This window comes from Canis lupus, chromosome 37, assembly GCF_048164855.1.
Source record: "Canis lupus baileyi chromosome 37, mCanLup2.hap1, whole genome shotgun sequence".
NCBI lineage: Eukaryota > Metazoa > Chordata > Mammalia > Carnivora > Canidae > Canis > Canis lupus.
In genome coordinates this window covers 13,378,198-13,405,445 of record NC_132874.1, presented here as the reverse complement: position 1 = coordinate 13,405,445, position 27,248 = coordinate 13,378,198, and the positions used below count along the sequence as shown (strand labels likewise).

General features: G+C 43.3%; 1 protein-coding gene across 1 annotated transcript in view; it reads right to left on the bottom strand.

Moving 5' to 3' along the window:
- RANBP9 (RAN binding protein 9) overlaps positions 1-25,131 on the bottom strand; it is a 93,174-nt gene extending 68,043 nt beyond the window's left edge. Inside the window, exons 1-2 of the mRNA XM_072813607.1 lie at positions 24,484-25,131; positions 11,329-11,440 (exon numbers count right to left, since the gene is read on the bottom strand). Coding sequence (XP_072669708.1) covers positions 11,329-11,440; positions 24,484-25,075 — 704 coding nt within the window. The 5' untranslated portion in view covers positions 25,076-25,131. The remainder of the gene's footprint in view (positions 1-11,328; positions 11,441-24,483) is intronic.
- Positions 25,132-27,248: the final 2,117 nt, after the last annotated feature.

The following is a 27,248-nucleotide window of genomic DNA, read 5'->3' as shown; positions in this document are numbered from 1 at the left end:
TGCTTGCTTTGCTTTCACCTAAATGATTCCAGCAGTCAGGAAGCAACAAGCACTCCACATATCTGAGATAAACACAAATAGACTGGTTGCAAACTGGTTTTCTGGTTCTGAAAAAGTAAAACTCGACTTCAAGTAATATATTCATTATGACAAAGCTATATGGCCTTTTAGTTATATTGAAAGATGATGGGTATTTTCAAGACATTATTAAAATGAGATTTTTCCCTCTGATTTTTCATTAAATTCATCCTAAGGTAAAACTATAGGTAGTGGCACACGTGAGAATAATATATTTTATTATTCAAATATATCTTAAGTCGATTTTTTTTCCCTCAGAGTAAAGCTAAAATTTGTTTGAATAGAGAAAAAAAAAAAAAGTGGAGAATACACCACAAAATGTCAATTGTGTTTAGTATATATGGGTGTAGGACTGCAGATTCTTTTTAAAATAGTTATGCTTTTTTCTGCTTCACAGGATTTGACTTCTCCTTTTGCATTAAAAATGCATTACCTCATAACTACAAAAAGAGTTCTTGAAAAAAATCCATATGCACTTGCTGGGTATAAAAAAACCGATGGGAGTGAGGGGTGGGGTTAGGATGATTTGAGATTAGTGCACTGAAAAAAGATAACCGACTCAAGAATAATTTGAGAAACATGATGGTGGTACTGTCCCCTAGGTCACTCTTCCCACACTTACCGGGGACTTGGTTAACTAACACTTTCCTCAGCACTACAAATAGCTCCCATCACCTTCGGTCAGCTCTAAAGGCAGGTAAAAGAAGTAACACCTAACACGTGCTCTGTACAAGGCCCGGAGCTGGGGGTATGCCTCCACTCAGTCCACATATTCCTCCAGCACCGATTTTTGCCAGTATCGTTCTACATACACACTGGGACTACCACGCTAGGGAACGAAACAGACCAAAAATGCCTTCTGCTTCTCTTCGTGTAAGTTGTCTTTCACTACTACATCCAAACCGGCATCCCCAGCAATTCCAGCTCAAGAATCTTATCACATCTCCTCTTCAACCTCACTTAACACAGCAATATATACATCTCTCCATATTGCCTGAGTTTACCAGCTCCTTACGGATTTCTTCATTATCCAGCCTAAACTAAAACTGGCCATTTCAATATTCTGCCAGTAACCTCAATGTACAACTGTTCTTCCGATTTACCTATCATTTCCCATCCTGTATCAATCATACAATTCAACCTTCCTCCCTAATCAGCCAAGTACGTTGAGAAAAATGTTGTTACATATGTAAACTGCTGTCACAACAAATTCCTCGTTCTAAATCTCGTGGTTCCTCAATACTTTTACTTTTCTGATCAATATTTTTATCTATATGGAGGGACAACACAGATGAAGCTGTGAAAAAGACAGAAATCTGTGCTCTCGTGGAGCTAACACTCTCACTCTCACATGGAAGACGGATCTTAATTTAAATAAACAATTATGAACCTGCAGAAGGCTTGAAGAAGCAGTACAAGGGGCCATAAGAAGAGGTGACAGGAGCCTAACCTAGCTGGGAAGAAGAAAGGTTGTTATGAAAGGTTTCCTGAAGCAGAGATACTTCTGTTCCATTCAATTCCATACTCCATCCTATATTCCTAAATTATTTAAAATCCACCCCACCACCCCCCAAGCAAAGGAATTCACCTCCTCAATCCTTCTTCGGACTCACAGTGACTCCTCCTCAACTGATTCATAAAACCAAGTTTCTCCCACCCAAAAGGAAGTTGGAGTCATCTTTCTGGAGAGTCATTTGGCCACTGCATCACAAGTCTTAAAAATATGCGTATCTTTTCCTTTGATCGGATAATTCTACTTCAAGAAATATTTCCAAGGAAACAGAAATAGATTTCGTGCATAAAAATTATAATAGTGAAAGGAGTTTACTTAAATAACAACAGAATAGTTATGGATGTGCCTTAATATGGGTAAAACAAATTATGTTGCAGCCAAAAAGTAAAGGAAAAAGAAAAAAGATGTTCGGGGCTTTTAATCCTACAGGAAAATGCTTATAAGAAATGTAAGAAATATGCAATGATACATACAGTAAATAAAAAATAAAACAATGTAAATATCTGTAAAATACAGAATAATTATGTTTTTGTTTTTGTTTTTTGTTTTTTTTTATTTATGATAGGCACACAGTGAGAGAGAGAGGCAGAGACACAGGCAGAGGGAGAAGCAGGCTCCATGCACCGGGAGCCCGACGTGGGACTCGATCCTGGGTCTCCAGGATCGCGCCCTGGGCCAAAGGCAGGCGCCAAACCGCTGCGCCACCCAGGGATCCCCAGAATAATTATGTTTAAATATAAAAAAGCATATCTACAAAACCTGGAAGGAAACAAGTTGAATTTTTAATAGCAATTATACAAGATTATAATTTTCTTCCTCATATTTTTCTCTACCCTTTTGAATTTTTCAATTAGCAGTGTATTATTTTGCTGAATGGATAGAGAACTGTTTCCCACAATAGCAACACAAGTTATGCAGCCCACTGGCTCCACTGTTTCCATTCTTCACCTCTGTATCTGACATACTACACCTGCTCACCTGCTTCCATCCCAACTTTAAGGCAATTACTGTAACAAGGATTAACAGTACATAGTGAGAAACTGGTGGGCACTTCAGTCCTGTTTATTGACTTTCGTGACTTCTCGTACAGTAAGTCTTCCTCTTTTCTCTGATCATTTCTTCTCAGAATCTTTAGCTAGTTCCCTCCTATATATCCAATAAATACAGCGTTTCAAGTGTCTGTGCTAGGTCTTTTTTATACTACATACTTGGGTGACTGATCACATCGATCCCTATGGCTTTAACAACTTACATTCTGATGACTCCAAAATCCACCTATAGCTCCGCTCTCTATCCATAAAAACCCATAGCTTTACTATTAATTATCTGGATGTCCCACAGCAATTCAAACATTGATCCCATCGTCTGCAACTTCAAAGTTCCACTTCCCTCCAGTATTTTTTTTTTTTTTTTTTGTTTAGTCTCCAGAGACCTGGAAGTTATCCTTAACTCCTTCTTTCTCAACAGCCACCCTCACCACTCCCACCTCCCAACTAAGGTGGGTTTATTTTTTTTCTGTCCCAGACAGCTATCGCAGCTGTCAACTTCCTCACTAACTCTACCACACAGATTAAGCCCTCAATTTAAAATCATAATAGCCCAACTGGTCCTCTTGATGTCAGTCTCAGACCTCTTATTTTCTGTATCACCATCAGACTAACCTCTGTAAAATGTAAATCCAAGCACTATCGCATTCCCTTGCTTAAAAACAGTACCTAAGAGACAAAAGACAATGCCCATCAGTATGAGAAGCCCCTTCATGATCATGTCTACACAGAATCTTCCCACAAAACTTTGTGCTGGTTTTTCTCCATCAGCAACAGCAGCATCAAGTATGTGCATGCACCTACTCATCCTATGAGGTTGGCACTATTATTTCCATTTTACAGATAAGGAAACAGAGTTTGACCAAAAGTACAAAGCCATAGAATTATTAAGTGGCAGACCCAACATCTGAACCTCCATCTGTCCAATCCCAAAGTCCTTCACTGTATTACTTGGCAAAAGTAACTAATCAGCTTCTAAAATAGATATTCAACTTTAAAACCTGTTCAGCCCGGGTGGCTCAGCGGTTTAGCATCACCTTCAGCCCGGGGCCTGATCCTGGAGACCCGGGATCGAGTCCACATCAGGCTTCCTGCATGAAGCCTGTGTCTCTCATGAATAAATAAAATCTTAAAAATATAAATAAATAAAAATAAAAAATAGAAACTGTTCATAAATGATCTCTGGGTGATCTCTAGGAAATAAGTCTAAGTAAGGTCAATGAGGGCTAAAAGACAGGAAGAAGCAAGAGACTCAACTTTAACTTTCTTCATAACTATCAACAAGCTTTCTCTGGAGGCTTCCTGCACGATCTTCCAGTACACTTGGTCACTTCCTCCATCATACTTCTCCTCTAGTTTGTTCATATGTCTATTACTATAAATATTTTAACCTACACTTAATAAATTGTAATTTATTGACATGCTTAAGTCCCTTCTTACCTGAGAACTTCTGGAGGGCAGGGACCTTGTCTTAGGCCAATCCATCCTTATAAATCTTAGGTTCCTAGCACATAATAGGTATCCAACAAATTAAACCACCACCTCCTCCTCTGCTGTTTAAAATCTCTCACAATCCATCCATCCCTAGGCATCAGCCTCATAACCCAACCCCTCTATCTCTAGCCATCTTTCATGCTACTATCACACACCATGTCCAACGCCCTGCACCCCCCCCCGCCCTGCTCAGTACTGCCTTTTTATTTTTTTAAGATTGATTGATTGATGATAGACAGAGAGAGAGAGAGAGAGAGAGAGAGAGAGGCAAAGACACAGGAGGAGGGAGAAGCAGGCTCCATGCCGGGAGCCCGACACAGGACTCGATCCTGGGACTCCAGGATCGCGCCCTGGGCCAAAAATAGGTGCTAAACTGCTGAGCCACCCAGGGATCCCAGTACTGCCTTTTTAAAACAGGTATCATATCACTGTCCTACTATAAAGACTGAAGGCTATTATCTATAGAGTATTCCCTTCTCAGAACTATCATGAATACTCTAGAATCTATTTCCAATCTTGCCTCTGGAAACTCTTCACCATAATCCCTCAAGTCTCCAACAATCCTGGGCCACAGACCTCAGCCAAAGATAACATATAGTTCCAGTGCTCCCCTGAGACTAATTCCACCACTATCACAGTCTGGAATATTTTTCCCCAGAAGAGCTTCTCAAATTCTTAATCATTTTGTTAGGCCTACCACTACTACCTTTCTTTATAAATATGCTTCCTTGAGCTAGAATTAACCACCATCCCTGCAGATGTCCCATCTACTCTCTTGCTCCTTTTTTTTTTTTTAAATAAGAATTAATCGCCTTTTTAAAAAGATTTTATTTATTTATTCATGAGAGAGAGAGAGAGAGAGAAGCAGATACACAGCCAGAGGGAGAAGAAGCAGGCTCCATGCAGGGAGCCTAATGTGGGACTCGATCCCAGGTCTCCAGGATCACACTCTGGGCTGCAGGCGGCGCTAAACCACTGCACCACTGGGGCTGCCCTACTCTCTTGCTCCTAAATGGATTAGTATGTCTTATTTTTTAAAAAACATTTTATTTATCTATTCATAACAGACACAGAGAGAGGCAGAGACATACACAGAGGGAGAAGCAGGGGAGCCTGATGCGGAACTCCATCCCAGTACCCCAGGATCAGACTGGAGCCGAAGGCAGACGCTCAACCATTGAGCCACCCAGGTGCCCCTGGTTAGTATGTCTTAATTTAGAGTACTTGTTTAAGTCTGCTCCTTGCCCTGTCCCACTGTACCCGCCAATGACTCTGACATTCCTTGTGGGCAAGGACCCACACATAGTTCAGTCCATGCCATTGGGTTTTACTAAGTGTCAGGTCCTCTACTAGGAGCTATGGATAAGACGGAGATGAACAAGATAATTTGAAAATAAAAAGATAATTTCATATTTATATTCAGCTGCCAACAATGCCTGACACATCATATGTGTTCAGTATATATTTGCTAAGTCAATAAATACATTGCTTACTTGATACCTTTGTTCACTTTTTCCATTCTCTTGTTCACTGAGTTTCCATTTGCTGCTTATCACCCATCGAAACCAGAAGGGAAGACCTTTTAAAGCCTTTTAAAACTGAATGTGAAGACAGGCCTTTATTTCTCTTCCATTCCCCCAGAAATAATCCAGAAAGTCAGCAAGCATAGAAGGAACACTCTAAGGACTGCACTTTATTATCAGAAGAATTCAGGGACAGAACACAGAGACTGGATTACTTGCTAGTTTCTCCTGAATCACTGGCACAGTGGCACCAATATTTTGCTCAAAAAGCTAAAAGTACCATACTCATAATAAATTATAATTCTAAAAATATTCAAATAAAAAATTTATCACCTCTCACATTTAAAATTAACTGTACCTTCACTGTGTTAGTATGTATAATTTAAAACTTGAACAAAAATCCTGCACTGAAAGTAGATTCATGAGACACAGGCTGCTTTTAGAAATCCATCTCAGTGGTCAACAATCATTAACAAGAACACAAAAATAAACAGCCTTTAAATATGTCTCCTAAAAAAAAGTTATACAGACAAGGTGATATAGGTGATTTAACTTTTTGTTATGAAATGCATTAGAAAATTATTTTTTTAATTAATTATAAAACTTAGGCTATTGTGTCCCAATAAATAAGCTTATTTTCTTGAACATATACAAAATTACGTTTAGTTTAAACAAAAATCTAAGGGGCACCTGGGTGGCTCAGCTGGCTAAGCATCTGCCTTCGGCTCAGGTCATGATGCCAGGGTCCTGGGATGGAGCCCTGCATCCTGACTCCTTGCTCAGCGAGGAGCCTGCTTCTCCCTCTCCTCTCAGCTCCTGCTGTCACTATCTCTGTCTCTGTCTCTCTCTCTCTCTCTCTCACATAAATTAATATATAAATAAAACCATTAAAAATAAATAAGTGAAAATCCAAGCCAAAACTCAAAAAATATTTCTTTCACTCACTAAAAGGAACTTCCTTCCAGCCTTATTTCTTAGGCATAAGGTATAAGTAACAATTATCATAATCACATTCCTAATATCCCAAGGCAGACCCAGAAATAATGCATATCACAGATAAATTAAAAGGTAATTCATACTCAACTCCCACTATGTCATAAGGAAACTTGCTGCACTGACCAACTTATCATAAAACATGATCTTGGACCTAAACATTTATTTACATGCTCTAATCCTGGATAAACACACTGTTTAAAAGAAACTTAAATTTCAAATTGAGCATAATAAAATCTCAGATGAGCACGTATCACTGCAAATGAAAAGTGACTAACAGCTGCTCTTTCTGGTCCATTCTTTACAGAGATGTTGGGATTTTAGTAAGGAATTTTTAGTTTTCTTAACACAATTAAATACATGTCCAGAAAGACATTACTTCCTCAAAATTAGCAATATGACTTGCTCTTCTTTCATAAATGAATTGTGCCTCCCTTCCAAAAGCAGGGGGTTAGACCCAGAACTCTGTTCAAAAAATGTACAAGATAAGATCTGCCCAGATATACAACAGTTTTCTCCAAGAATACACAGGACCTAAGTCTTATTCAACCATTCGTTCATATGGATGCTAGCTATCAATTACGTACCAGAACTACAGAACATTAAATAGTCCCTTACCCTCGATCCTGGAGTTTATTCCACCAGTAGGCAGACAATTTAAACATATAGATAATACAATTACAGTCTGGCCAAAATGTAAAGGAAGTATATTAAAGGCATAATCCTATTTGGGGGAGGAGAAAGGCCATCAAAAAAGGACCTTTAAACTGGAGCTGAAGAGTAATTAGTTAAGCTGGGCAAACGATAGAGACAAGAGAATGTGAATATAAGAGAGAAGGCAAGAGCCTGCAGAAAGAACTAGAAATACAAGCCAGCATGTACAGTCGGAAAAGTACAAACAGTACTTATGGGACTACACTGCTATCTACCCAATGCATTTTTTTTTTTTTTTACAGAGAGCCAATTCTGATTAAAAGCAGATCCTTGGGAGTACGTTCTAACCTAAAAAGTCTGTCCCACCTCTCTCTTTGGGGTCATTTTATGTTGATTCAACTCTATTTAGCATCCTTTCTATTTTCTGGGGCTTATTTCTTCAAGCCTAAGCATGCATCCAGGTGGAAATGGAGATTAACTGGATGCCCAAGTTAGAGCTTCCACTGCACAGGAAGGAGAGGATGTGTAAGGATCTTGAATTTAACTGGAGTAAATGACAAAACAAAAACTGCCCTATGAAACACTCCATCCAATCTAGCTGTCAATTCAGTATTTTTAAGCATATCTGTAAGTCATTTCTTAACCACTTCCACATCTGTTGACATATGATTAATTTAAAATCAAAACAAAGGGGCGCCTGGGTGGCTCTGTTGGTGAAGCGTCTGCCTTCAGCTCAGGTCATGATCTCAAGGTCCTAGAATTGAGCCCCTCTGTCGGGCTCCCCTGCTCAGTGGGGAGTCTGCTTCGCCCTAGCCCTCACCCATGCTGTCACCACCTCTTGCACTTGTGGACTCTCTCTCTCAAAGAAATAAATCTTTTTCAAAGAATCAAAATAAAGGAATTGTTGAGTTTGTTAAAAAAGGGAGGATAGATAAGAATTAAAGACTCTTTAACACCATTTATCATTAGAGAAATGCAAATTAAAACCATAACAAGAAACCACTAAGATACCTATTATGAGAGCTAAAAATTTTAAACCAAAAAACCTGATAATACCAAGCACTTCTAAAAGGAGGCAAAGCAACAGGAACTTTCATACACTGCTCGTGGGAATGCAAACTAGTACAGTCGCTCTGCAAAACAATTTGGCAGTTTCTTAAAAGTTAAAAATGCACTTAACACACGATCCAGCAATCCCACTCCTAGATATTTACCCAACTGAAATGAAAACTCAAGTTTACACAAAAACCTGTACATAAATGTTTATAGTGGCTATATTCCTAATTGCCAAAAACTGGAAACAACCCAGATGTCCTTCAATTGAGCAGTGTGGATAAGCACACTGTGGTTGGCTCAACTATACAATCAGCAATGAAAAGAACTGATCTACCAATATATCCGACAACAGGAATGAATCTCAAATGTATTACACTAAGTGAAAGATGCCAAAATTAGAAGACTGCACACTCTGATTCCATTTATATGCCATTCTAGAAACAGCAAAACTAGAGAGAGAAGACCAATCAATGGTTGCCACCAAGAGACGGGAAAGAATCATCCACCAAGGGGCATAAAGGAATTTGGCGGGGGGTGGGGGGTGGGGGGGGGTGGTGATGGAACTGTTTTATCACTGATCTTTGAACAACGGGTGGTGCGGGGACACAGATCACCCACCTCCCACCCCTGCCACCACACAAGCTGAAGATCCCATATGACTTTCGCTGTCTCCAAAACTTAACTATTAATAGCCTAATGTTGACTGGAAGCCCCACCAGTACCATAAAGTTAATACATATTTTGTACGTTATATGTATTATATGCTGTGTTCTTACAATAAAGCTAGAGAAAAGGAGATGTTATTAAGAAAATCATAAGGAGGAGAAAATGTATTTCTAGTGCTGTCCTGTAGTTATAAAACATGTCCACATAGACCCGTGCAGATCAAACTTGTATCATTCAGAGGCCAACTGTATATCAACTGTGGTGGTGGTTACAAGACTATACATATCTGTCAAAACTTGCAGACCTGCACACCAAAAATTATAAATCTACAGTATGTAAAAATCACCTAATTTTAAAACTGAAAGAAAAAAAAAAAAAAACGAATGAGGGATGCTGGCAACAAAAACATGAGACTGGGGGGATCCGTGGGTGGCTCAGGTGATCCTGGAGTCCTGGAATCCAGTTTTGCATCAGGCTCCCTGCTTGGGGGCTGCTTCTCCCTCTGCCTGTGTCTCTGCCTCTCTCTCTCTCTCCGCCCCCCTGTGTCTCTCATGAATAAATAAATAAAATCTTTAAATAAAAACAACAATAAAATGAGACTGAGAAGTCACAATGGAGTAGGACTGTAGGTTTTAGACTGTAGCCTCAAAGCAAGAGGGGTACCAAATGATCTCAAGAAGGGAACAGACGCATTTCAGTTATGTTAAGAACACTGACAACTGTTGCAGACTGAAGTTTAAGAGTGAAACAGGGAGCAACTGGGAGACCTCTGAACCTACCACCTAGATAATTTAGGGGTAAATCAGCAAACCCAAGGCAGAGGCCATGGAGATGGAGAGGGGAAGTTCAAGACAGGAAGTTCTCAAGGTTCTAGCAACAGTGAAACCATTAACCAAACTGATGCTGAGAAAAAGACCTTAAACAAGCTACACTGAAATACCCCGTGGGGCACTCAAATGGAAACATCGGGTTAGTTTTATAGGTCTAGAGCTCAAGGGAATAACTAGAGATGTAGCTTTAGAGTTGACATTCATCAGGGTGTTTGCAGCCATGAACATATAAGGTCAAGATCACGCAAGGACAGAACACGTAGAGTAGAAAAGCAGAGAATCCCACAATCATCATGAGCAACACCAGCACGAATGAGGTTGGTGGTATAATTTCTAATAAAAAGGCTTGGTTGAAAAAAAAAAAAAAAAAGGCTTGGTTGCCTTGGGAAAACTGAGGCAGTTCAATAAAAAGTTATCAGTGAATTTCTAAGGCTATACGTACTTTCTACTTTCCACACTGTTGCCAAGGAAAAATTCAGAATAATTATTAAATATGGTTGTTTGTTTGATTTTTGTTTTGGTTTTTTTTTTTTTGTTTTTTTGTTTTTTTTTTTGGTTAAACATAGAAGCACCACTAACAGAGGTTAAATGATTCACTTCAATGCAGGTCAACTTAATAACTAACTCAACTGGGCCAACTCACCCAGTAAGTTTATCTTGGGAGTTGGACTAATGACTCTATGGATGTTTTGAAGGACCTCTGATACCACAATGAAGTTATCAGGAAATACCATAGGACAGACCCAGTGATTCTAGGTAATTAGCTCTTCATCAGAGATATGCACCAAAATGCCCTGTAAAGCCTACTCAGAACATGTATCCTGCCCAAGCTCTGCTTCTGAAAACAATGATTTTGGAACTTTTAGGGTAAGGCCCCAACTACTACATTTGTAATAACTCCAGAAGTGATTCTGATGTACACACACATACTACACACTAATCCCAAGATGAAAGGCAATGCTATAAAAGTTGGTTCCTGGATCTACACAGAGCTCTCATTTGGAGGCTTTCATAACACATCCTAATCCCTGGGAACTACCTCCAATTGAGAGCATACAAACATATTTCCCTGATCTAAACCCAAAATTCTAAGTCTCAACCCCTATGAAACACCTATGAATCACCTTTTGGCCTGGTTAACTGGCTCTGAGAAGATGTAAATTCTCAGCAGAATTCAGAAAAAGGCAGTGTAAGACAAGGCATGGGAAATGAGTCACTGTCTCTGTTGTTTACTTCCATTTCTCCAATTTAATGACAAACCAACCAGAAAAACTTGCTTATTTCACCAACTCAAGTATTAGCTTCAACTAGTATTTACGCAGAACTATGTCCAACAGCAGAATATTCAGATCCTACTTTACCAGTTACCAAAAATATCCAAGATTCTCATTTTCCAATTACATCATAAATATTATAAATCAAGACAAAAAAATTATCCAAGAGCAGCAAATTGTCCCACCAAAAGTTACACTTACCCATCTCTTCCTTTACTGACAATTTTTACTTCAAAATAATAAATCCCACAGGCTGCTGGTATCGGATGCGTGGCGCGAACTGACGCTGCATCTTTTGGGGTTTTGCCATGACCTGTACATGAAATAGGAAGGGGGGAAAAATCGGATGAGATATTCAATGAAAATCTTAAACAATTCAGGAACAAATATGGTTTTCAGAATGATCCATAAACATTCATGCTCTCACCAGTACATATAAAGACTTAATAAAACATTTGTCATCACAATCCAATACGCAAAGTCGCCCAGGTTATTAGTCATGGGACTCTTCACACCATTCCTAGATTTAACATACTTTCAGAGTTTGAACACACTGAACCTACCAAACTAAATATTTTAGGGTAGACTATATATTTAAGAGAAAAAATGATGCATTTAAAGAACATGATGAGGGCAGCCCCGGTGGCATAGCAGTTTAGCGCCGCCTGCAACCCAGGGCATGATCCTGGAGACCCTGGATCGAGTCCTACATCAGGCTCTCTGCGTGGAGGCTGCTTCTCCCTCTGCCTGTGTCTCTGCCTCTCTCTCTCTCTCTCTCTGTGTGTGTCTCTCCCATGAATAAATAAATAAAATCTTTAAAAAAAAAAAAAAAGAACATGATGAAAATACGATCTTAACTTTATTAGATCCAAATATGCATCTAATTTATATTATTGCAAAGTAACACTCTTTTGTCAAATGGCCTGTTTAAACTAGAAGCATCTATATCATAAGACATACATAGATATTTAAAGATTTTATTTATTTATTCTTGAGAGAAGAAGAAACAGGCAAAGGAGAAGCAGTTTCCTGCAGGGAGCCTGATGTGGGAATTGATTCCAGGACTCCGGGATCACAACCTGAGCCACCCAGGTGCCACATAAGGTGTATTTTTAAGTGAAATTCTATATAATTAGATTGAATGGACAAAGCAGCTTTCTTACTTTAAGAATTTTCAAGTTTGGGGGCGCCTCGGTGGCTCAGTCAGGTAAACAACTGCCTTTGGGCTTAGGTCATGATCCTGGACTCCCTGCTCAGCAGGGAGTCTGCTTCTCCCTTTCACTCTGTCCCACCCACCCTCCTCCTCCCGAGTGCTTTCTCTCAAATCGATTTTTTTTAAAAATCTTTAAAAAAAAAAAAAAAAAGAATTTTCAAGTTTGTTCTTGGACATACTCTCATCAATTCTATACAAAAGCTGATCTATAATCTTTGGTCAATTATAACCTACTAAGAAATATCTCTAATCTCTAGCTGTATTTGTTTTTTCTCTTTTTTTACGAAAGGGATATGTCATCAAACCACTGCTGAAATCTTTAGAGAATCTGTTAAACAATGGCTTTTAAAGTTTTTAAAATAGCAATTCCTCAGTTCTAATCCTGGAGGATTTCCCTCACTCACAATCACCTCCCCTGTCCCTCCTCACCCAAGACACAAATTAGCCTAAAAGCTAGCATGTGAACAAAAATCAAGTAAGTGACAGAACATATGCCCATAAAACCACAGAAGAAAAACAGAAGTTCAAGTAGCCTACCAGAAAGTACTCAGAGTAAGACAAGTCTCCACAATCCCCAAAAGGACTATATGAGAAAAATACTCTAAATTATTATTCAGTGTTCTTGTTAAATACACTTTACCCAATGTATTGGGTAAATTAATGACTTAGGTCATTAATCCTTTAGTCATACTATAACAATACCTTCATAGGTAGAAAAATTCCCCTTCTCAAATTTATCCTAATTGTTTTAAAATGAAATACCTTCTTTTAAATCAAAAATTTTATCTCAGCTATACAATAACCATCACATACCAATGAAATACCTTCTCTTACCATACACTTTATCAAATTGCATTATTAAACAGTTTACGTTTGCAATCCAAATTGGTACATGTTCACAGGGCCCAAAAGAAACTGAATGAACTTAGCCACTCCCTTCTATTACCATGAAAACCTGCGTCCACAAATGTCTTAAGTATATACAGTTACAGGCAAAAGTTCTCAGAGCCTGGTGACCACTGGGAGGTGATAAAATTGAACGGGCAGATAAAACCAGAAGCAGCAATATACAGATGCCCCTAGAACTGCTTTACCATACATAGGTAATAGATCTACAATGAGCTAAGCAGAAGGAAAAAAACAGCATAAACCTGCAGAATGACATCAATCACTTTTTAAAAACAGACATTTAATAAATTACGGTTTCAGTAAAACTCAATTTTCAGTAAAAACGTGTTCAAATAATTGAGTTGCCTGGGAAATGGCTAGGTAAACTAAATGCATTTTAAAAACTTAGTTAAAACAATCTAAAGAAAACCCTGATTAACCCCTGGAGTCCTAAATCAACTAGCTTTTGTTTTTGTTTTTTCTAGAAGGGAAGTGACCAAAACTTTTAGGGATAAAGTAGTCTCAAGGTAGTCCTAGTAATAATGATGATAATAAAAAATGACAATAATTAATATACATTTAATGCTATGTGAAAGGCACTGCTTAAAGAGTACTATGTTCACTTGTTTAGCATTCAAAACAATTTCTTTTTTATTTATTCATGAGAGACACAGAGAGAAAGAGAGAGAGAGAGAGAGAGAGGCAGAGACACAGGCAGAGGGAGAAGCAGGCTCCCTACTGGGAGCCTGACTGGGACTCGATCCCAGGTCTCCAGGATCACACCCTGGGCTGAAGGCGGCGCTAAACCACTGAGCTAACGGTGCTGCCCTCAAAACAACTTCTGAAGTAGGTACTGTTTATTATCATTTCACAGTTGAGGAAATTAAGGGAAGAGGAAGAAACTCGCCCAAGGTCATGCTGCTGTGTGAGAATTCCAAACCAGGGTTTGTGCTGGGACTTAAATTCAAGAAGTCAGAAGCAGTGCAAGCTCTGAACCCACAGGAAGGGTCCACTTACAATGAGCATTGTGGGATCACTCCACTTGTATTCCTATCTCCTATTCTTGCTACTTCTATGGGAAAAAAGAAAGAAAATATTTGAAGGTAAACAACTTTCTCAAAGAATTAAGTGCTTTTGTATTGATTTTTCTCATTCAACATCTGTGAAATAGGTTTTAACCTCAATTTTAAAGAGAGAAAACTCTTACAGATGTTAGTAACTTGCCCCTAATTAGTAGAATCACACATTAAGTCTGTATGAATTAAAATGCCCTACATTTTCCCCTATGCAAAAATAACTATCAACTACACAATTATCAATCTTCAAGGTTCTATTACATTTATTATATTTATTATTATTATTCCATGAAGGTTAAAAGGATTTGTTTCATTTTAAAATTAAACTTAAATGTAAAGACCCAGGAAAAAGTTGAGATGCCAGATTAAAAGCATTCATACCATCTCTTAGGTGAGACTAATAATGTCAGAGTAAAGGGCCTATTTCTAATAATGCTCATCAGCAGGAAGCTTATCACCTTAAATTCTGTGACATCCAGAAAACAACCTCACACTACCGAAGTATAAACTGTTAAAACCACAAAGTCTTCAGGTTAAGTGTTTTCTATACGGCTCAAAAAGAAAATACATATTGCTTCAAAACTCTAAGGCTAACAAGGTTAGCTCCTTCATTTCACAACCTGTTGATTTCTTTTAAATGAAAGATCCCCCTCTACTCTCCAATGTGCCATCAATTGCCTTTCTGGAAATACAATCCAGTCTTCCCTGTACCACTATTCTTCCATACAACTAAAATTCCTTAACAACCTCCTACTCAGCCAAGGAAAAAGATAAACTTCCTGAAAACCTTGTTGGTCTGGCACTACCCCCCCACCCCCACCCCCACCCATGCCCAGCACTTTCCACGGCCTTCCTGTACCAGCCACACTGGCCTGACCCGGATCTTTGCCCAAACTACTGCCCCCGAACTGGAAAGTGCTACGTTTCTTCCTCACCTGGTTATATCTTGCTCATCCCTCAGCTCTTAGCTCAAGTTTTCCTTCCTCAATTACTCTTTCTCTAACCTCTCTGACTTGGTCTAACCTCCTTTTTCTATGCCCTCGTGGCAACACGGCTCTGTCCCATACGACATTAACACACTTACCAATTACTCGTGATTCTCTTGTTCTTCTCACGTTTGAATTCCTGGACCTCTTTTCTCCCACTGACCTCCCACTCTAACCTTAATCATTCCCTTCCGGGGGCTACACTCTGGATTCCGACATCAACTGAAACCGTTCCACCTCAGACACAGTAAATTCTAGCGAAATCTGTTCTGCTACAAAACACATTGCTTGAATACAAATTAGCTCACAGGCACTTGATAGATACAGGAATGATGTCAGCATAATAAAGAAGTCATTTAGTTCATAACACAGCTTTCCCCATACATTAATGAATTAAAGAGAAAAATCTAGGAATACACAAAAAGCCCTCAAAAACCCTGAGGCGCCTCCACAAGTGCATTCCTGTAGTGTGCAGTGTTTAGGGGCTTCGGGGACCATCACACCTGCCATGGTCACTGTATTAAGCCATCTGGGGAAAATTCAAGCCCAATACTGATCACAAAGTACCAAGGTATTTCCTCTTTGTTACTGGTATGGACCCATGCATCTCTTGCATATTTACTTCATACTTTCTGTTATAACTCACTACACTATTTTATTTTGCTGCTCAAACTGACCCACCCCATTAGCCACTGGGAACTTTTTCATTTGGCTCCTCTGACACGCCTGCATTATGGTTTTTCTTTCTGTTTGTTATTTTCTGGCCCCAGAAGACACTAGAGGCTCATCTTGTATGTTTCCTATCCCAGTCCTAGAACCAGCCATTTCTCCAAGGAGCCCTGAGGCTCCTTAAACTGGCAAACAGCATTAGAACCCAACATCTAGCTACTGGGTATGTTCCTTGTTACTGAGGTGCCATTGCTTTTAGGCTTTCTCATTGATAAGAGCAAGGAAACATATGTATGCATACTAAGTCCCTGTGTGTGTCTATATTTCTGTATGTAATCATCTGTGTTTGTATTAATAAACCAAACACGAGTTCACACTGAAGTCTCCAACTTTATTACCACACTGATCATTCTAACTACCTCTCTCTGCTTATCCGTAAAATTCCAGCCCAATGATAAGAAACTTAGCTCCCACCATCTGCCATTCATTTAATTATTCAATTCCAATATTTATGTATAACAGCATCTGAACTGGTAGCCCATATTCCCATGGGATACAACTTTATTAGTAAGAGTTAAGTTTCTTTGATCTTTAGTTTTACAGATTACTGATTTCCAAATTACCTGTGTCAGCACCTTCCCCCCCCCCCCCCCATTCTCAGAGGCTGTTTTATATATCTGTAATACAGTTGGGTTGTTTTGTTACATTATGTATTTTATCCTGGGATTTGCTCCTCCATCCTAAATGATTTTTTTTAATTTGCATACATTTAAATTCACTCTCCATGGCTGCAAAGTTCTGTGGGTTTGATAAATCCATGGAATGATATATCCACTAGTATAGTACCATACGGAATACTTTCACTGCCCTAAGAATCCCCTGTGCTTTGTATGCCACCCTTCATCCCTCCCCTCCAGCCCCTGAACCACTCATCTTTTTATCATCTCTACAGCTTTGCCTTTTCCAAATCACCAGGTAATTGAAATCACAGTATGTAATCTTCTCAGACTGGCTTCCTTCACTTAGCAATATGCACTGAAGATCCCTCTGTGTCTCTGCATGGATGGACAGCTCATTTCTTTTTATCACCGAATAATACTCTACTGTATGGATATACCACAGTTTATCCATTCACCGATCGAAAGACATCTCGGCTGCTTCTTGTTTGGGGCAATTATGAGAGAAGTCACTACGAACAGTCACATGCAGGTTTCTGTGGGTACCTAAGTTTTTAAATCGGCTGGGTAGGAGCACAACTGCTGGTAAAACTATGTTTAGCTTTGTCAGAAACTGCCAAACCATGTTCCAAAGCGGCTTCATCAATCTGCATTCCCACCAGCAGTACGCCAGTTCCTGTTGCCCTGCATCCTCACCAGCAACTGGCACTGTCAGGTTTTCTTTGGACTTTAGCCATTCTAATAACTGAAGTTTGTACACTTTTCCTCTGTTTGAAAAGGGGGTTGGGGGGGGGGAGGGGTGAAAAGGGCTAAACCCTGAATCAGACTTTTATTTTTGATCAAACAGCTGTCAAGCACTTCCATCTCTAAGAAGGAAGCCCAAACCCCAGGGCTTAAGGCTGTGAAGGATCAGCAGCCTGTGATGCTGGGCACCAATGCTGGTGGAAATTTAACGGGGCTTGTATTTAATAGGACTATTACTTTTGTGGTGCTCTGGTCACAAAGTTCCACAGGTTTCAAGTGGTCTGCCCCAGCCCCCTTTTTCCCATAAGCCGCGTTACTTTTAGTGTCCAATTCTGTGGAAAACATAAGGTTTTTCCTGGGAACACATTTTTGGCATTAGAGCTGAAATGCCTGTGTCTTCCTCTAGGATACAATTCCCTGTCCTCTCCCTCTCCCCTTTCTAAACATTTTGCTTCCACGCTTCCTCTTCCACATCAAGGGAACTCCCATTCCTTGAACCCTTTCCACCCCACACCCCCCATTCCCCATTTTCCCTCTTCCAGGACAGGCTGCGTGGTAATCACTTAAGAGCTCTCCAATATCCTTGATTTCTCTCACATGCCTGTCCTTCCACCACAGGCCACCAGCAACAGCACAGCCTTAGCTCAGTACTGTAATCCACCTTCCCTCCTCCTGCCCTGGGCAGCTGGCCTCTACCAAATAAGGTCCAGCAGTCTCGCAAACGCAAATAGCCACACCGCTAGGGATTGCCACCTAGCCACCGCTAGGGACAGGTGGCAGCTTGCACTCTCCCACTGCTATCAACAGCACACCGGGATGCCCTTAGTTAGCTAGCTCCCCACTCCCCTCCACGGCTGGCTCACTGGCCCACGTGTTCATCACTCACTCGAAGCTCTCACTCATATCCTCAAGTAAGTGAGCAAACCACCTCGCCTACTTTACGGTATAATGGGACTCCGCTACTGTATGTGGCCACATTCCACTCTCGCTCTCCTGTTACACACATAGCGCCCAGAGTCCACTCTCATCCTCACCTTTCCCCGTATTACCAGAGGGGTCACGTGTCCTCCTCTCTCCAGGACTGTCCTGTGCTCCTGCACCGCTCTCCTCCCTCCAAGCCAGCCCTGTCAGCCTCCCAAGCTTTTCTTCACCCTTCCCCTCAATCTCTCGATCTATAAGGGCAATGTACCAAAATGCACACTTCCCACAAAATCATACGTGCTATAGATCAGTGTCGATAATGCGCTGGGGTTGGTGGTAAACATAATGAACTTTTTTTTCTTTTGAACTTTAATAAAAGCAAGTACAATTACTATTATTTTGTCAAAAGCTATATTAAATTTTGTACATTCTTACCGGGACTCTGTACATCAGACTAACATTACCCTCTCATCTAACTTAACGTCACTTCAGTTTCACCCACACTGCCAAGCTAAAACAAGACTTACTTAGAAATGGTACAATCATCTCTAACACAGTACTTTCCAAAGGGGTTTTTATGGATAATTTTGTTTCTGTGGATTCTCATTGTCTTTGCTGACACTAGAAGCCAATCACCAGACACAACATAACTCCTCCACTATCAACCATTTAAAACACACACACACACACACACACACATACACACACACACACCAATCCCGCCTTCACCTCCATCCTGCTCCAAGTACTGCTTAACCTCTTTCTTCGTCTGTATTTCTCAAGAGTAATCCTTAACATTTTCACTATCCCTTCTATTGGTCCCTACTATTTACTCTGATCTTTGCCCCATCACTAAATTCAAACTGCTCTCCTAAGGTCACAATGATCTAATTTCCAAATCCAGTGGAAAACTTTCTCTGCCCAGCTCACTAAACCTATTTGTTGCATTTGATACTAAAAGTCTCTTCCTCATTTCTGACACTCCTCTCTGCTCAGCTTCTGGGACACCACACTCTTCCCATGTCCAGATACCTCTTAACTATTCCTCCTTGGACTCTACGTGATCTTTCAATGTCGGTGTTGCTCAGGGTTCCACTCTGGCCCACTGCTCTTCCCACTTTACCTACTCTCTCTTACCCTCTCCTTGAGTTTCGGCCACCATCTGGAGGTGACTCCCAAATCAGTCATGACCTAGACCCCTCTCCCACGCTCAGGTCAATTATGGTATGTGCCCACCCTTCTGCGGCCTCACACACTGACCCTACTGTAAGCAGAGACCCTACTCTCCTTTTGCCAGGAAGGTATTTTGTATCTCACAAGTACTCTTGTACACCTACAGCAGATTCAACACAGATTAACATCTGACATGAAGGCCACCAATTCAACATCATAGCATATAATGAAAAGCTCTGCCCAATTAAGAATGATGGCAATTAGTTTATCCAATCTGTTAAGTCCCTCAGGAATCTGGAATAGGAAGCAAAGGATAAACCGGTCAGGAGGGAAAAGAGAAGAAAACAACCAGAAACTACAGCTGAGTCACTTCAGCACTAGAATAAAGTGAAAAGTCATGAACTCCAGCTGCTGCAATACTTGGAGCCACTTTAACTCCTAAAGATCTGTTCCTGCTCTTTCTGGAAGGCTTCTCTGGGTTCTTCTGGTTTCCACAAAGTCTGATCATATGGCCGAGATTCCCATTCCCACTCACCTCCAAATATACTGTAATACTTCCTTGAAATTATTATTTGATTCACAGTTCACTGCAAGAACCTCACAGAGCTATAAATAAACCCTAGTGTCTTCCTTGATTTCTCTCTCCATCATCCCATTGATTCCCATCAGTGGCACTTTAAAAATGTATCACAAAGACGTCTGCTTTGCTCCACCCTACCACCAACCGAGTTCAGATCCTTATTTCTTACACAGACTTCTAAATGAGTTTGCTATTTTCAGTCTTGTACTCTTTGAATCCATCTTCCAATTAGTTGTATAATATGACAAAAGTGAAAATATGAGCCAGCCACTTCCTATTTAAAATCCTTTGATGATTCCTCATGTCCTACAGAGTAAGAAGATCTAAGCTCGGTAAAAACAGTCCAAAGGCCTCTCATGATCTTTTCCCAGCTGCTACTTGTCACACACTCTCAAATTCCAACAAACCGAAATTGCTTGAAGATCCAAACCTATACAATGGTTCTCACCTCTAAGCTTTCAGTTAGGCATTTTCACGCATAAGGCCTAGCACCCCTCCTCCTTCCCTACATCCTCATCTCTCAAGACTGACCACTGGCCTCATCGCTCCCAAAAGCAGTCCCTGACTCCCCACCTTCATCTCTTCCAGGATCAGCCAGGGGTAGATGCTCCTCTGGTCTTCCACCGTACTCTTTATGACACTTTCCATACTACACTTACGTGTTTTACCTGCTTTGAGCTCTCTGAACTCAGAGATAGTATCTTATCACCCTGCAGTGCCCAGAACCTGGCACAAAGTATACATTTACTAAAAGCTTGTTGAATAAATAAATGGAGAGCAAGGCATATACACCAATTGTGTAGCAGAGTATCTGTCCTATAGCAACGGCTCAATGAATTATTACTACTACTCTCTCCTACAAGTGTGATTATTACATTCACTTAATTCTTGCAGTTATCAACGACCATCTTTGAAGCTAAATTTCCCAGAATACTGGCAAAGAGATTCCGGGGGAAAGCACAGTTTGGTTTTTACATTCCTTTACTTTAAGGAACACTTTTATATCATCCCCATAATTCCTAAGAGACATTTGCATTGGTAGGCAAGCAAATATTGTTATTTGTTCAACCTTAGGAAGTGCAAAAAATTCAGTAAGTAATTTAACAAGGGTCAAAGGCCTAATGGCTGGTGGTGATACTGAGAGGGATGGAAGCTAGAAGCACATGAGAAAGTCAGCTATTTGGCTAGATGCTACTAGTAATGCTTCAATTAAAACAAATTCACTAGTTCATAGCCACTTAACATTTCCAACTTTTACTTATCTCGTGTTTCTTACAAGCTGCTCTAAATCTGTATCATGAAGGCACCTGGACTTTTCCGTGGCATTGGAGTGTTCTAAGCAACATTTTCTTTTTCCCATAGGAAGTACTTTTAACGTCAACTATTTTTCAAAAAGTTCTAAACGTGATCACTGGATTTTTACCTATTAGAGATGATTAAAACTCATACCAATTGAAATAGGCAATACTGTATTGTTGGAAAGAGCACTAAATTTAGAGTTGGTGAAAATTAGTTTCCAACCCTGGCTTACGTGTGACTGGGAAAATCTAGCCTCCAGGTGCTCCCACTTCCTCACATCTAAAAATGAGAACTCCACCATCTTGTCCAAATCCACTAACATGCTTGTGTATTAAAAAGCTTTGTAAAGTATCCAAATGTGATAACTGCACAAATATAAAAATGCAATCTGTAACTGAAACATTTAGGACTAATTGATTCCATTGTCATACGCATTAAAATGCTTTAAGTTGGAATAAAGTCCTCATTATAACTAAGTCTAAACTTGTCACATTTACACTTATTCAAAGCTGACAATCTTAAAAATAAAAGGGGCTATGCCTGAGTGTTTCAACAGTTGGTGTGTGACTGCTAAGCAAAAAGTCTTTTTAAAAATTTTAACATACAGTATATACGCACCCTGCTCCTCCTCTGCAATCCAATCAACTTTGTCTGCATGTCTGGCATTGTTTAACATTAATCCCTCCGAATCATTTAAGGAACCATATGGCTTCCAAAAACGGTAATTCCAACTTAGAAGAATAACATCTTAAAAACCGAGCATGTTCAGAGCAAAAGAAACCAGGATGTTTCTATCTCAAAGGTAAGAAAAATCCTTACCATTCTGAAAAGATTATCATCAATCTTTGCGAATTCTGCGATATGCAAAAATATTTTATGAACAATAGTTTCAATGTTAAAAGTGCCTGAAAACGCTTAGGTAAAAACTCAAAAGTGGCACAATGATATGTGAAATAAAATTCACTCTTATTTTGTGACTTAAAAGTTTTATTCTCTACTACTTATGACACTTCCCCTTTGCTCCCTTCCCCTCTTAGTGGGACAGAGCTGCCCAGTACTTTGGTGTGGTCCACTCAGAAGGCACACAGAAAAACAACAGGAAAAAAGAAAAAAAAAAAAAAAACCCACACACATTAAAATAACAAGAGGAAGAGGCAGTTGAAGGGGGGAAAAGAGTGTATTTGTGACAAGGGGGAAGGGAGAGACAAAGAAGAGGGAGAGAAAACAAAACAGATGATAACAAAATCTGTTCTTTCAGAAGTAATGCTTTACGCTTATAAAGGAGTGAAGTTTCCAGAGAGTGTATCTTAGTATTACACAACAAAAAGTAATAAAGAGGCCAAAAGGAAAAATCATGGAGACGGCAGGGTCATAAATATTCCTAACTCTAACCAATTGCTCATAAGCATGCACTTTCCCTCTGACCCAAATCATAATTTTATGTAAAAGGAGTTAATAAAACCAATCAAGGCATGCTACAGTGCTACAGAAACTCTGATCACAAATGCTACATCTCACGGAAATTCACAGCTGGAAATTTCCTTACCATCCAGGGTCATCCTCCTCACCTCTCAGAGGAAGAAACTGAGGCCCTGTCCTGTAACATGCCTGAAATCACAGATGATCGCAGGGCTCGGCAAAACTAGGGTTCTTTGTTCAATAATTTTCCGTCATCCTTTGCCTCTGATTTTATAAGCTAATTATTAACCATCGACCACAAATTTAAGATAAAGTTTCGTCAAGTCTAACAAAAAGCTTTCCGGTAGCCACACGAGAAGTAAACACTTCACGGCACAGCACTGTTCACGCAAATTAGAACACACACACACACACACACAAAAAAAATGAAATAATAGCCTTCATGGGGTATTCACAAAATGTCCTAACCTAAGGAGAAAACAAAGGTCATTTTCGGCCACTGAGATTAAGGAACATAATATCTAAAACTGAAAGTGCTTCGCTGGACCTATGGATAAAAAGGAGGACTATTCAACAAGGCCTATTTTTGTGCGTGATTCTTTCCAACCAAATCATTTGGTAGATTTCTGTCGCCATTCTCCCTTCTGCTTTAACAGTAACTTATTTATCGAGGTTCTTCTCACATTTTAGTCCCGTGGGCTTCCCGAATCTAACCACAAGAACTGTTTATGCCCCCTGTATCCCTGTCAACTAGGATCTGATTAAGACCCTTCCTTTGTAGCCAATCAAAAGGGAGTCTGCTTTGAATGTAAAAGCTCCTGCCTCAGGTTTGGGGCCTAAAAACTGCATTTGTTTCCAGACGGACGGATGCATTAGATTGATCTTGTTTTCTCCCAGACGAGTAAACTTGACTGCATGCTATGAATCCGGGCTACATTTCCAAAAAAAAAAAAAAAAAAAAAAAAAAAAAAACCCTCAGAGCAAATGCATGATTTAATTTAACATGAAAACTCATCTGCTCCGAGCTTTGTTTTAAGATAAGCAGAGGAGGTAGGTGAGGGAGGAGGGGGCCAAGCACAAGCCCAAGGCTGTTTTATCATCACCATCAGCGTTATTATTTTTTTTTAACTGCAGGTGTAAAACCTAAGCCGGTTTTCTTCAAAATGCCCTCTAAGACCGTTTCAAAACACCCGTTTTCCGCGAGACTTCATCGCACAGCAGCACGTGAAGAGGGGGCACTTCCCATCAGTGGCCGCAGGCTTCCCCCCGGGCAAACACCTACTCGTGAGGCTCGGCTCCTGCCCTCCTCTCCCGGCTGCTGCGAGCGAGAGGCCCCGACCGCAAACTTGGGGCCGCAGCCCGCTTTGTCCCCCCGCACAAGCTCTGGCCTAATTTTGGACGCGATCCTCCCCCGACGGCCCTCCCCCCGCCCTCCCTTGATTAGGAATCCTACCTCGGGATCGCGCCTCTTCCCCGCACGTAAGGGGAGACCGCCTGACCCAGCAGCACCTGGAGAACAATGTAACCCAACTCCAGGTCCCCGGATCCCTGCACCCGAGCCCTAAGGTCTATCTTCCGGGGACATCGGAAAGCGAGTTGTGTCCTGTCATGCTGGGTTCCCCGGAGGTGTCCCCCTCCCGGCCCGGGATTAGCAGCTCGTTGCAGCCCGAGGCCCGGCGCCCCCGCGCCCCCGCGCCCCGCGCCCCCGCACCTTTGTAGTGCACCCGCAGGTTGTTCTGAGACAGGCCGATGTAGCTGAACTTGTCCTTCGGGCTCCAGGAGCGCGGCAGCGGCGTCTCCTGCTCGTCCACCGCCGGGTAGAGGCGCCGCAGCCGCCGCTGCAGCTCCTTCTCCTGCTCGTTCAGGGCCGAGTCCCCGTGCGGGAAGGGGGCCGCCGCGCTGCTGCCCGCCGCCAGCGCCGAGGCCGGGCCGGGGCCCGCGGCGAGGCCCGGGGGCGCGGGGGGCGCGCCGGCGGGGGCGGGGGCGGGGGCGGCCGCGGCGGGCGGCGGGGGCGGCGGCGGCGGCGGCGGCGGCGGGGCGGCGGCGGCGGGGGGCGGCGGCGGCGGCGGCGGCGGGTGCAGGAGCAGGGCGGCCGCCGCGGCCCCCAAGCCGCCGCCCCCCGCGCCGCCGCCGGGCGAGCCGGCCGGAGAGGAGCCGGCGCTGACGGCCGGGGGCGCCGGCAGGACGACTCCGGGGACGGGGGCCGCGGCGGCCGGCGGCGGCGGCGGCGGCGGCAGCTGCTGCTGCTGCTGCTGCTGTTGTTGTGGCGGCGGCGGCGGCGGCGGCGGCGGCTGCCCGGACATCCCGGCCGCGACTCAGCCTGCGGCCACCTCCACCTCTGGGCTCCTTCCTCCTCTGCTTCCCGGGGGCGCTGTCGCTGCGGCCGCCGGCACCAGGCGCCCAGTCCGCCCGCCCCGGAAGCAGGCGGCGGGCCGCGCGCCGACGGAGAGCGCGGCGGTTGGGGGCCCGGGCCCGAGCCCGGGGGGCGGGGGCGGGGGCCCGAGGGAGCGTCGGCCGGGCTGCGGGCTGCGGGCGCGGGGGGCGGGGGCGCGGCGGGGCGCGGGCGCGGGAGGCGCGGGAGGCGCGGGAGGCGCGGTGGCGGCCGCGGCGGCCGCTGCTCTCGCGGCTGCTTCCCGGCGGGCGGGCCGGGCCGGCGCGAGACGCTGCGCGCGGGCGGCGCTGGGCGAGGGGGCGGGGACGGAGGCGCGCGGGGCGGGGGGGAGCGCGGGGGGCGGGGCCGGGGAGCGCGGGGCGGGGCCGGGGAGCGCGGGGGGCGGGGCCGGGGGGGTCCGGGCGGGGCGGGGGGGAGCGCGAGGGGCGGGAGCCAAGCCCGCGGGGGGGCGGGGCGGGGCGGAGCGGCGGGGGGGAGCCCGCGGCCGGGGGTGCGAGGCGCGCGGCCCGAGCGGCGGAGCGCTCGTCCGGGGCGGGGTCGGTCCGCCCGTGCCCCCCCCCGGAGAATCTCCTCCTACTTTACTTCTTTTTGTTGTCGTCGCCCCCCCTCCCCCACCCCCCTCCCCCCTCCCCCCCCCCCCCCCGCCGCCGCCGCCGCCGCCGCCGCCGGAGGGCTCCCGCTGCAGCGGCGGGGCTGCTGGTCGCCCAGGCGAAAGTAATCGAGCCCGGCTGGGGCAGCGGCGAGCCCGGCCCGCGGGCGCCCGGGGCGAGCGGAGCGGCTCGGGGCTCCGGGGGCCACGTCCGCCCCGAGAGCAGCGGCCCCGCTCGGCCGCGCGAGCCCGGGCGCAGGTCCCCGCCCGCCGCGTCCCTCTGGGAACCGCCTGCGCTGTGGTTGCGCGCGGAACTCCGTCCCCAGGACACTCCTCGCGTGGGGCCTGGACCCCGTTTCCGGAGGCAAAGCCTCCCACCTCCTACACCGACACCGGTCACTTTATTGATGGCTCCCACGAGGAGCGAAGCGGAGGTGCCGCGGGGACGCCGCCACGGGCTGGCGTGGCCTTGCAGGAGCGGGACGCGACCTCCGGGAACCCAGGACCGGGGCGCGCCTTTGGCGGGGGCCTCCAGAGGCGTCACGACAGTTTATGGACTCGTTGATGTTTCATTGCGGGCCTCGTGAGGTAGCAACGAATCGTGCACATTTTTTTTTTTTTTTTTAAAACGAGGAAATATTCACTGAGGTCAGCAGAGTCGAAATAGGACTTCCTACTTTGCAGTTCCCACTGGAGTGCCTTTGCCTGGCCGACGGATTGGGCACGACTTGCCAAGCGCCGCTCCCTTACCCATCCTCGCATTCCTAGTTTGTCTTCGCCACTTGGCTTTGTCTGGACCATCCTTCCCTTAAGCGGGCAAAAGTCGATCTCGACGCGTGTAAACTCCGTGCTATGAATTCTGGCGTTTTGTTTGCTCCCAAAGTCCCTGTGATGGTGAATTGTGTGGCCAAATAAGCAAGGAACGAACGGTTTGCTGAATAGAGAATTATTTATTTTGTCTTGAAGAGGGTAGGTAAATGATTATCTAATTGAAGGCCCCTAATGTCTGGCCAGAACCAATAAAGTCGTTCAGTCTAATTTCTCCCTCAATTGCCCAGACAACTTGATGCCCTGTTGTTCTTTAATAAAAATATCCAATAATCCTAACCTATTGTTTGATGACTTTTTCCAAGCCACTGCATTTTAAATTACATGATGTCATTGTATTTAAACTGTTCTAAAACTTTCATTTACATTACAGTAACAATGACTTAAGTGTAAGCCAAACTCCTTTTAAATGTTGGCTAATCAAGCTTGGGTAAATGGGCTCCAAGCCTCATCAAACTTTCTTGAAATAGTCATCAAGTTTTTATTTAGGAAGATGTACTTTTCCCTGTCAGCGCCCGTAGAGAGCGTTTAGAACCTTACGTATTCTAGGAGCCGTCGAGAGAATAAAAGTGTCTGATATTTTGTTAGAAGCTTTTTAAAGGGGTAACTGGTTGCTCTCCGAACAAATGACCTCAAGAAAGTAATGACCTCACTTTTGGGGGGAGGA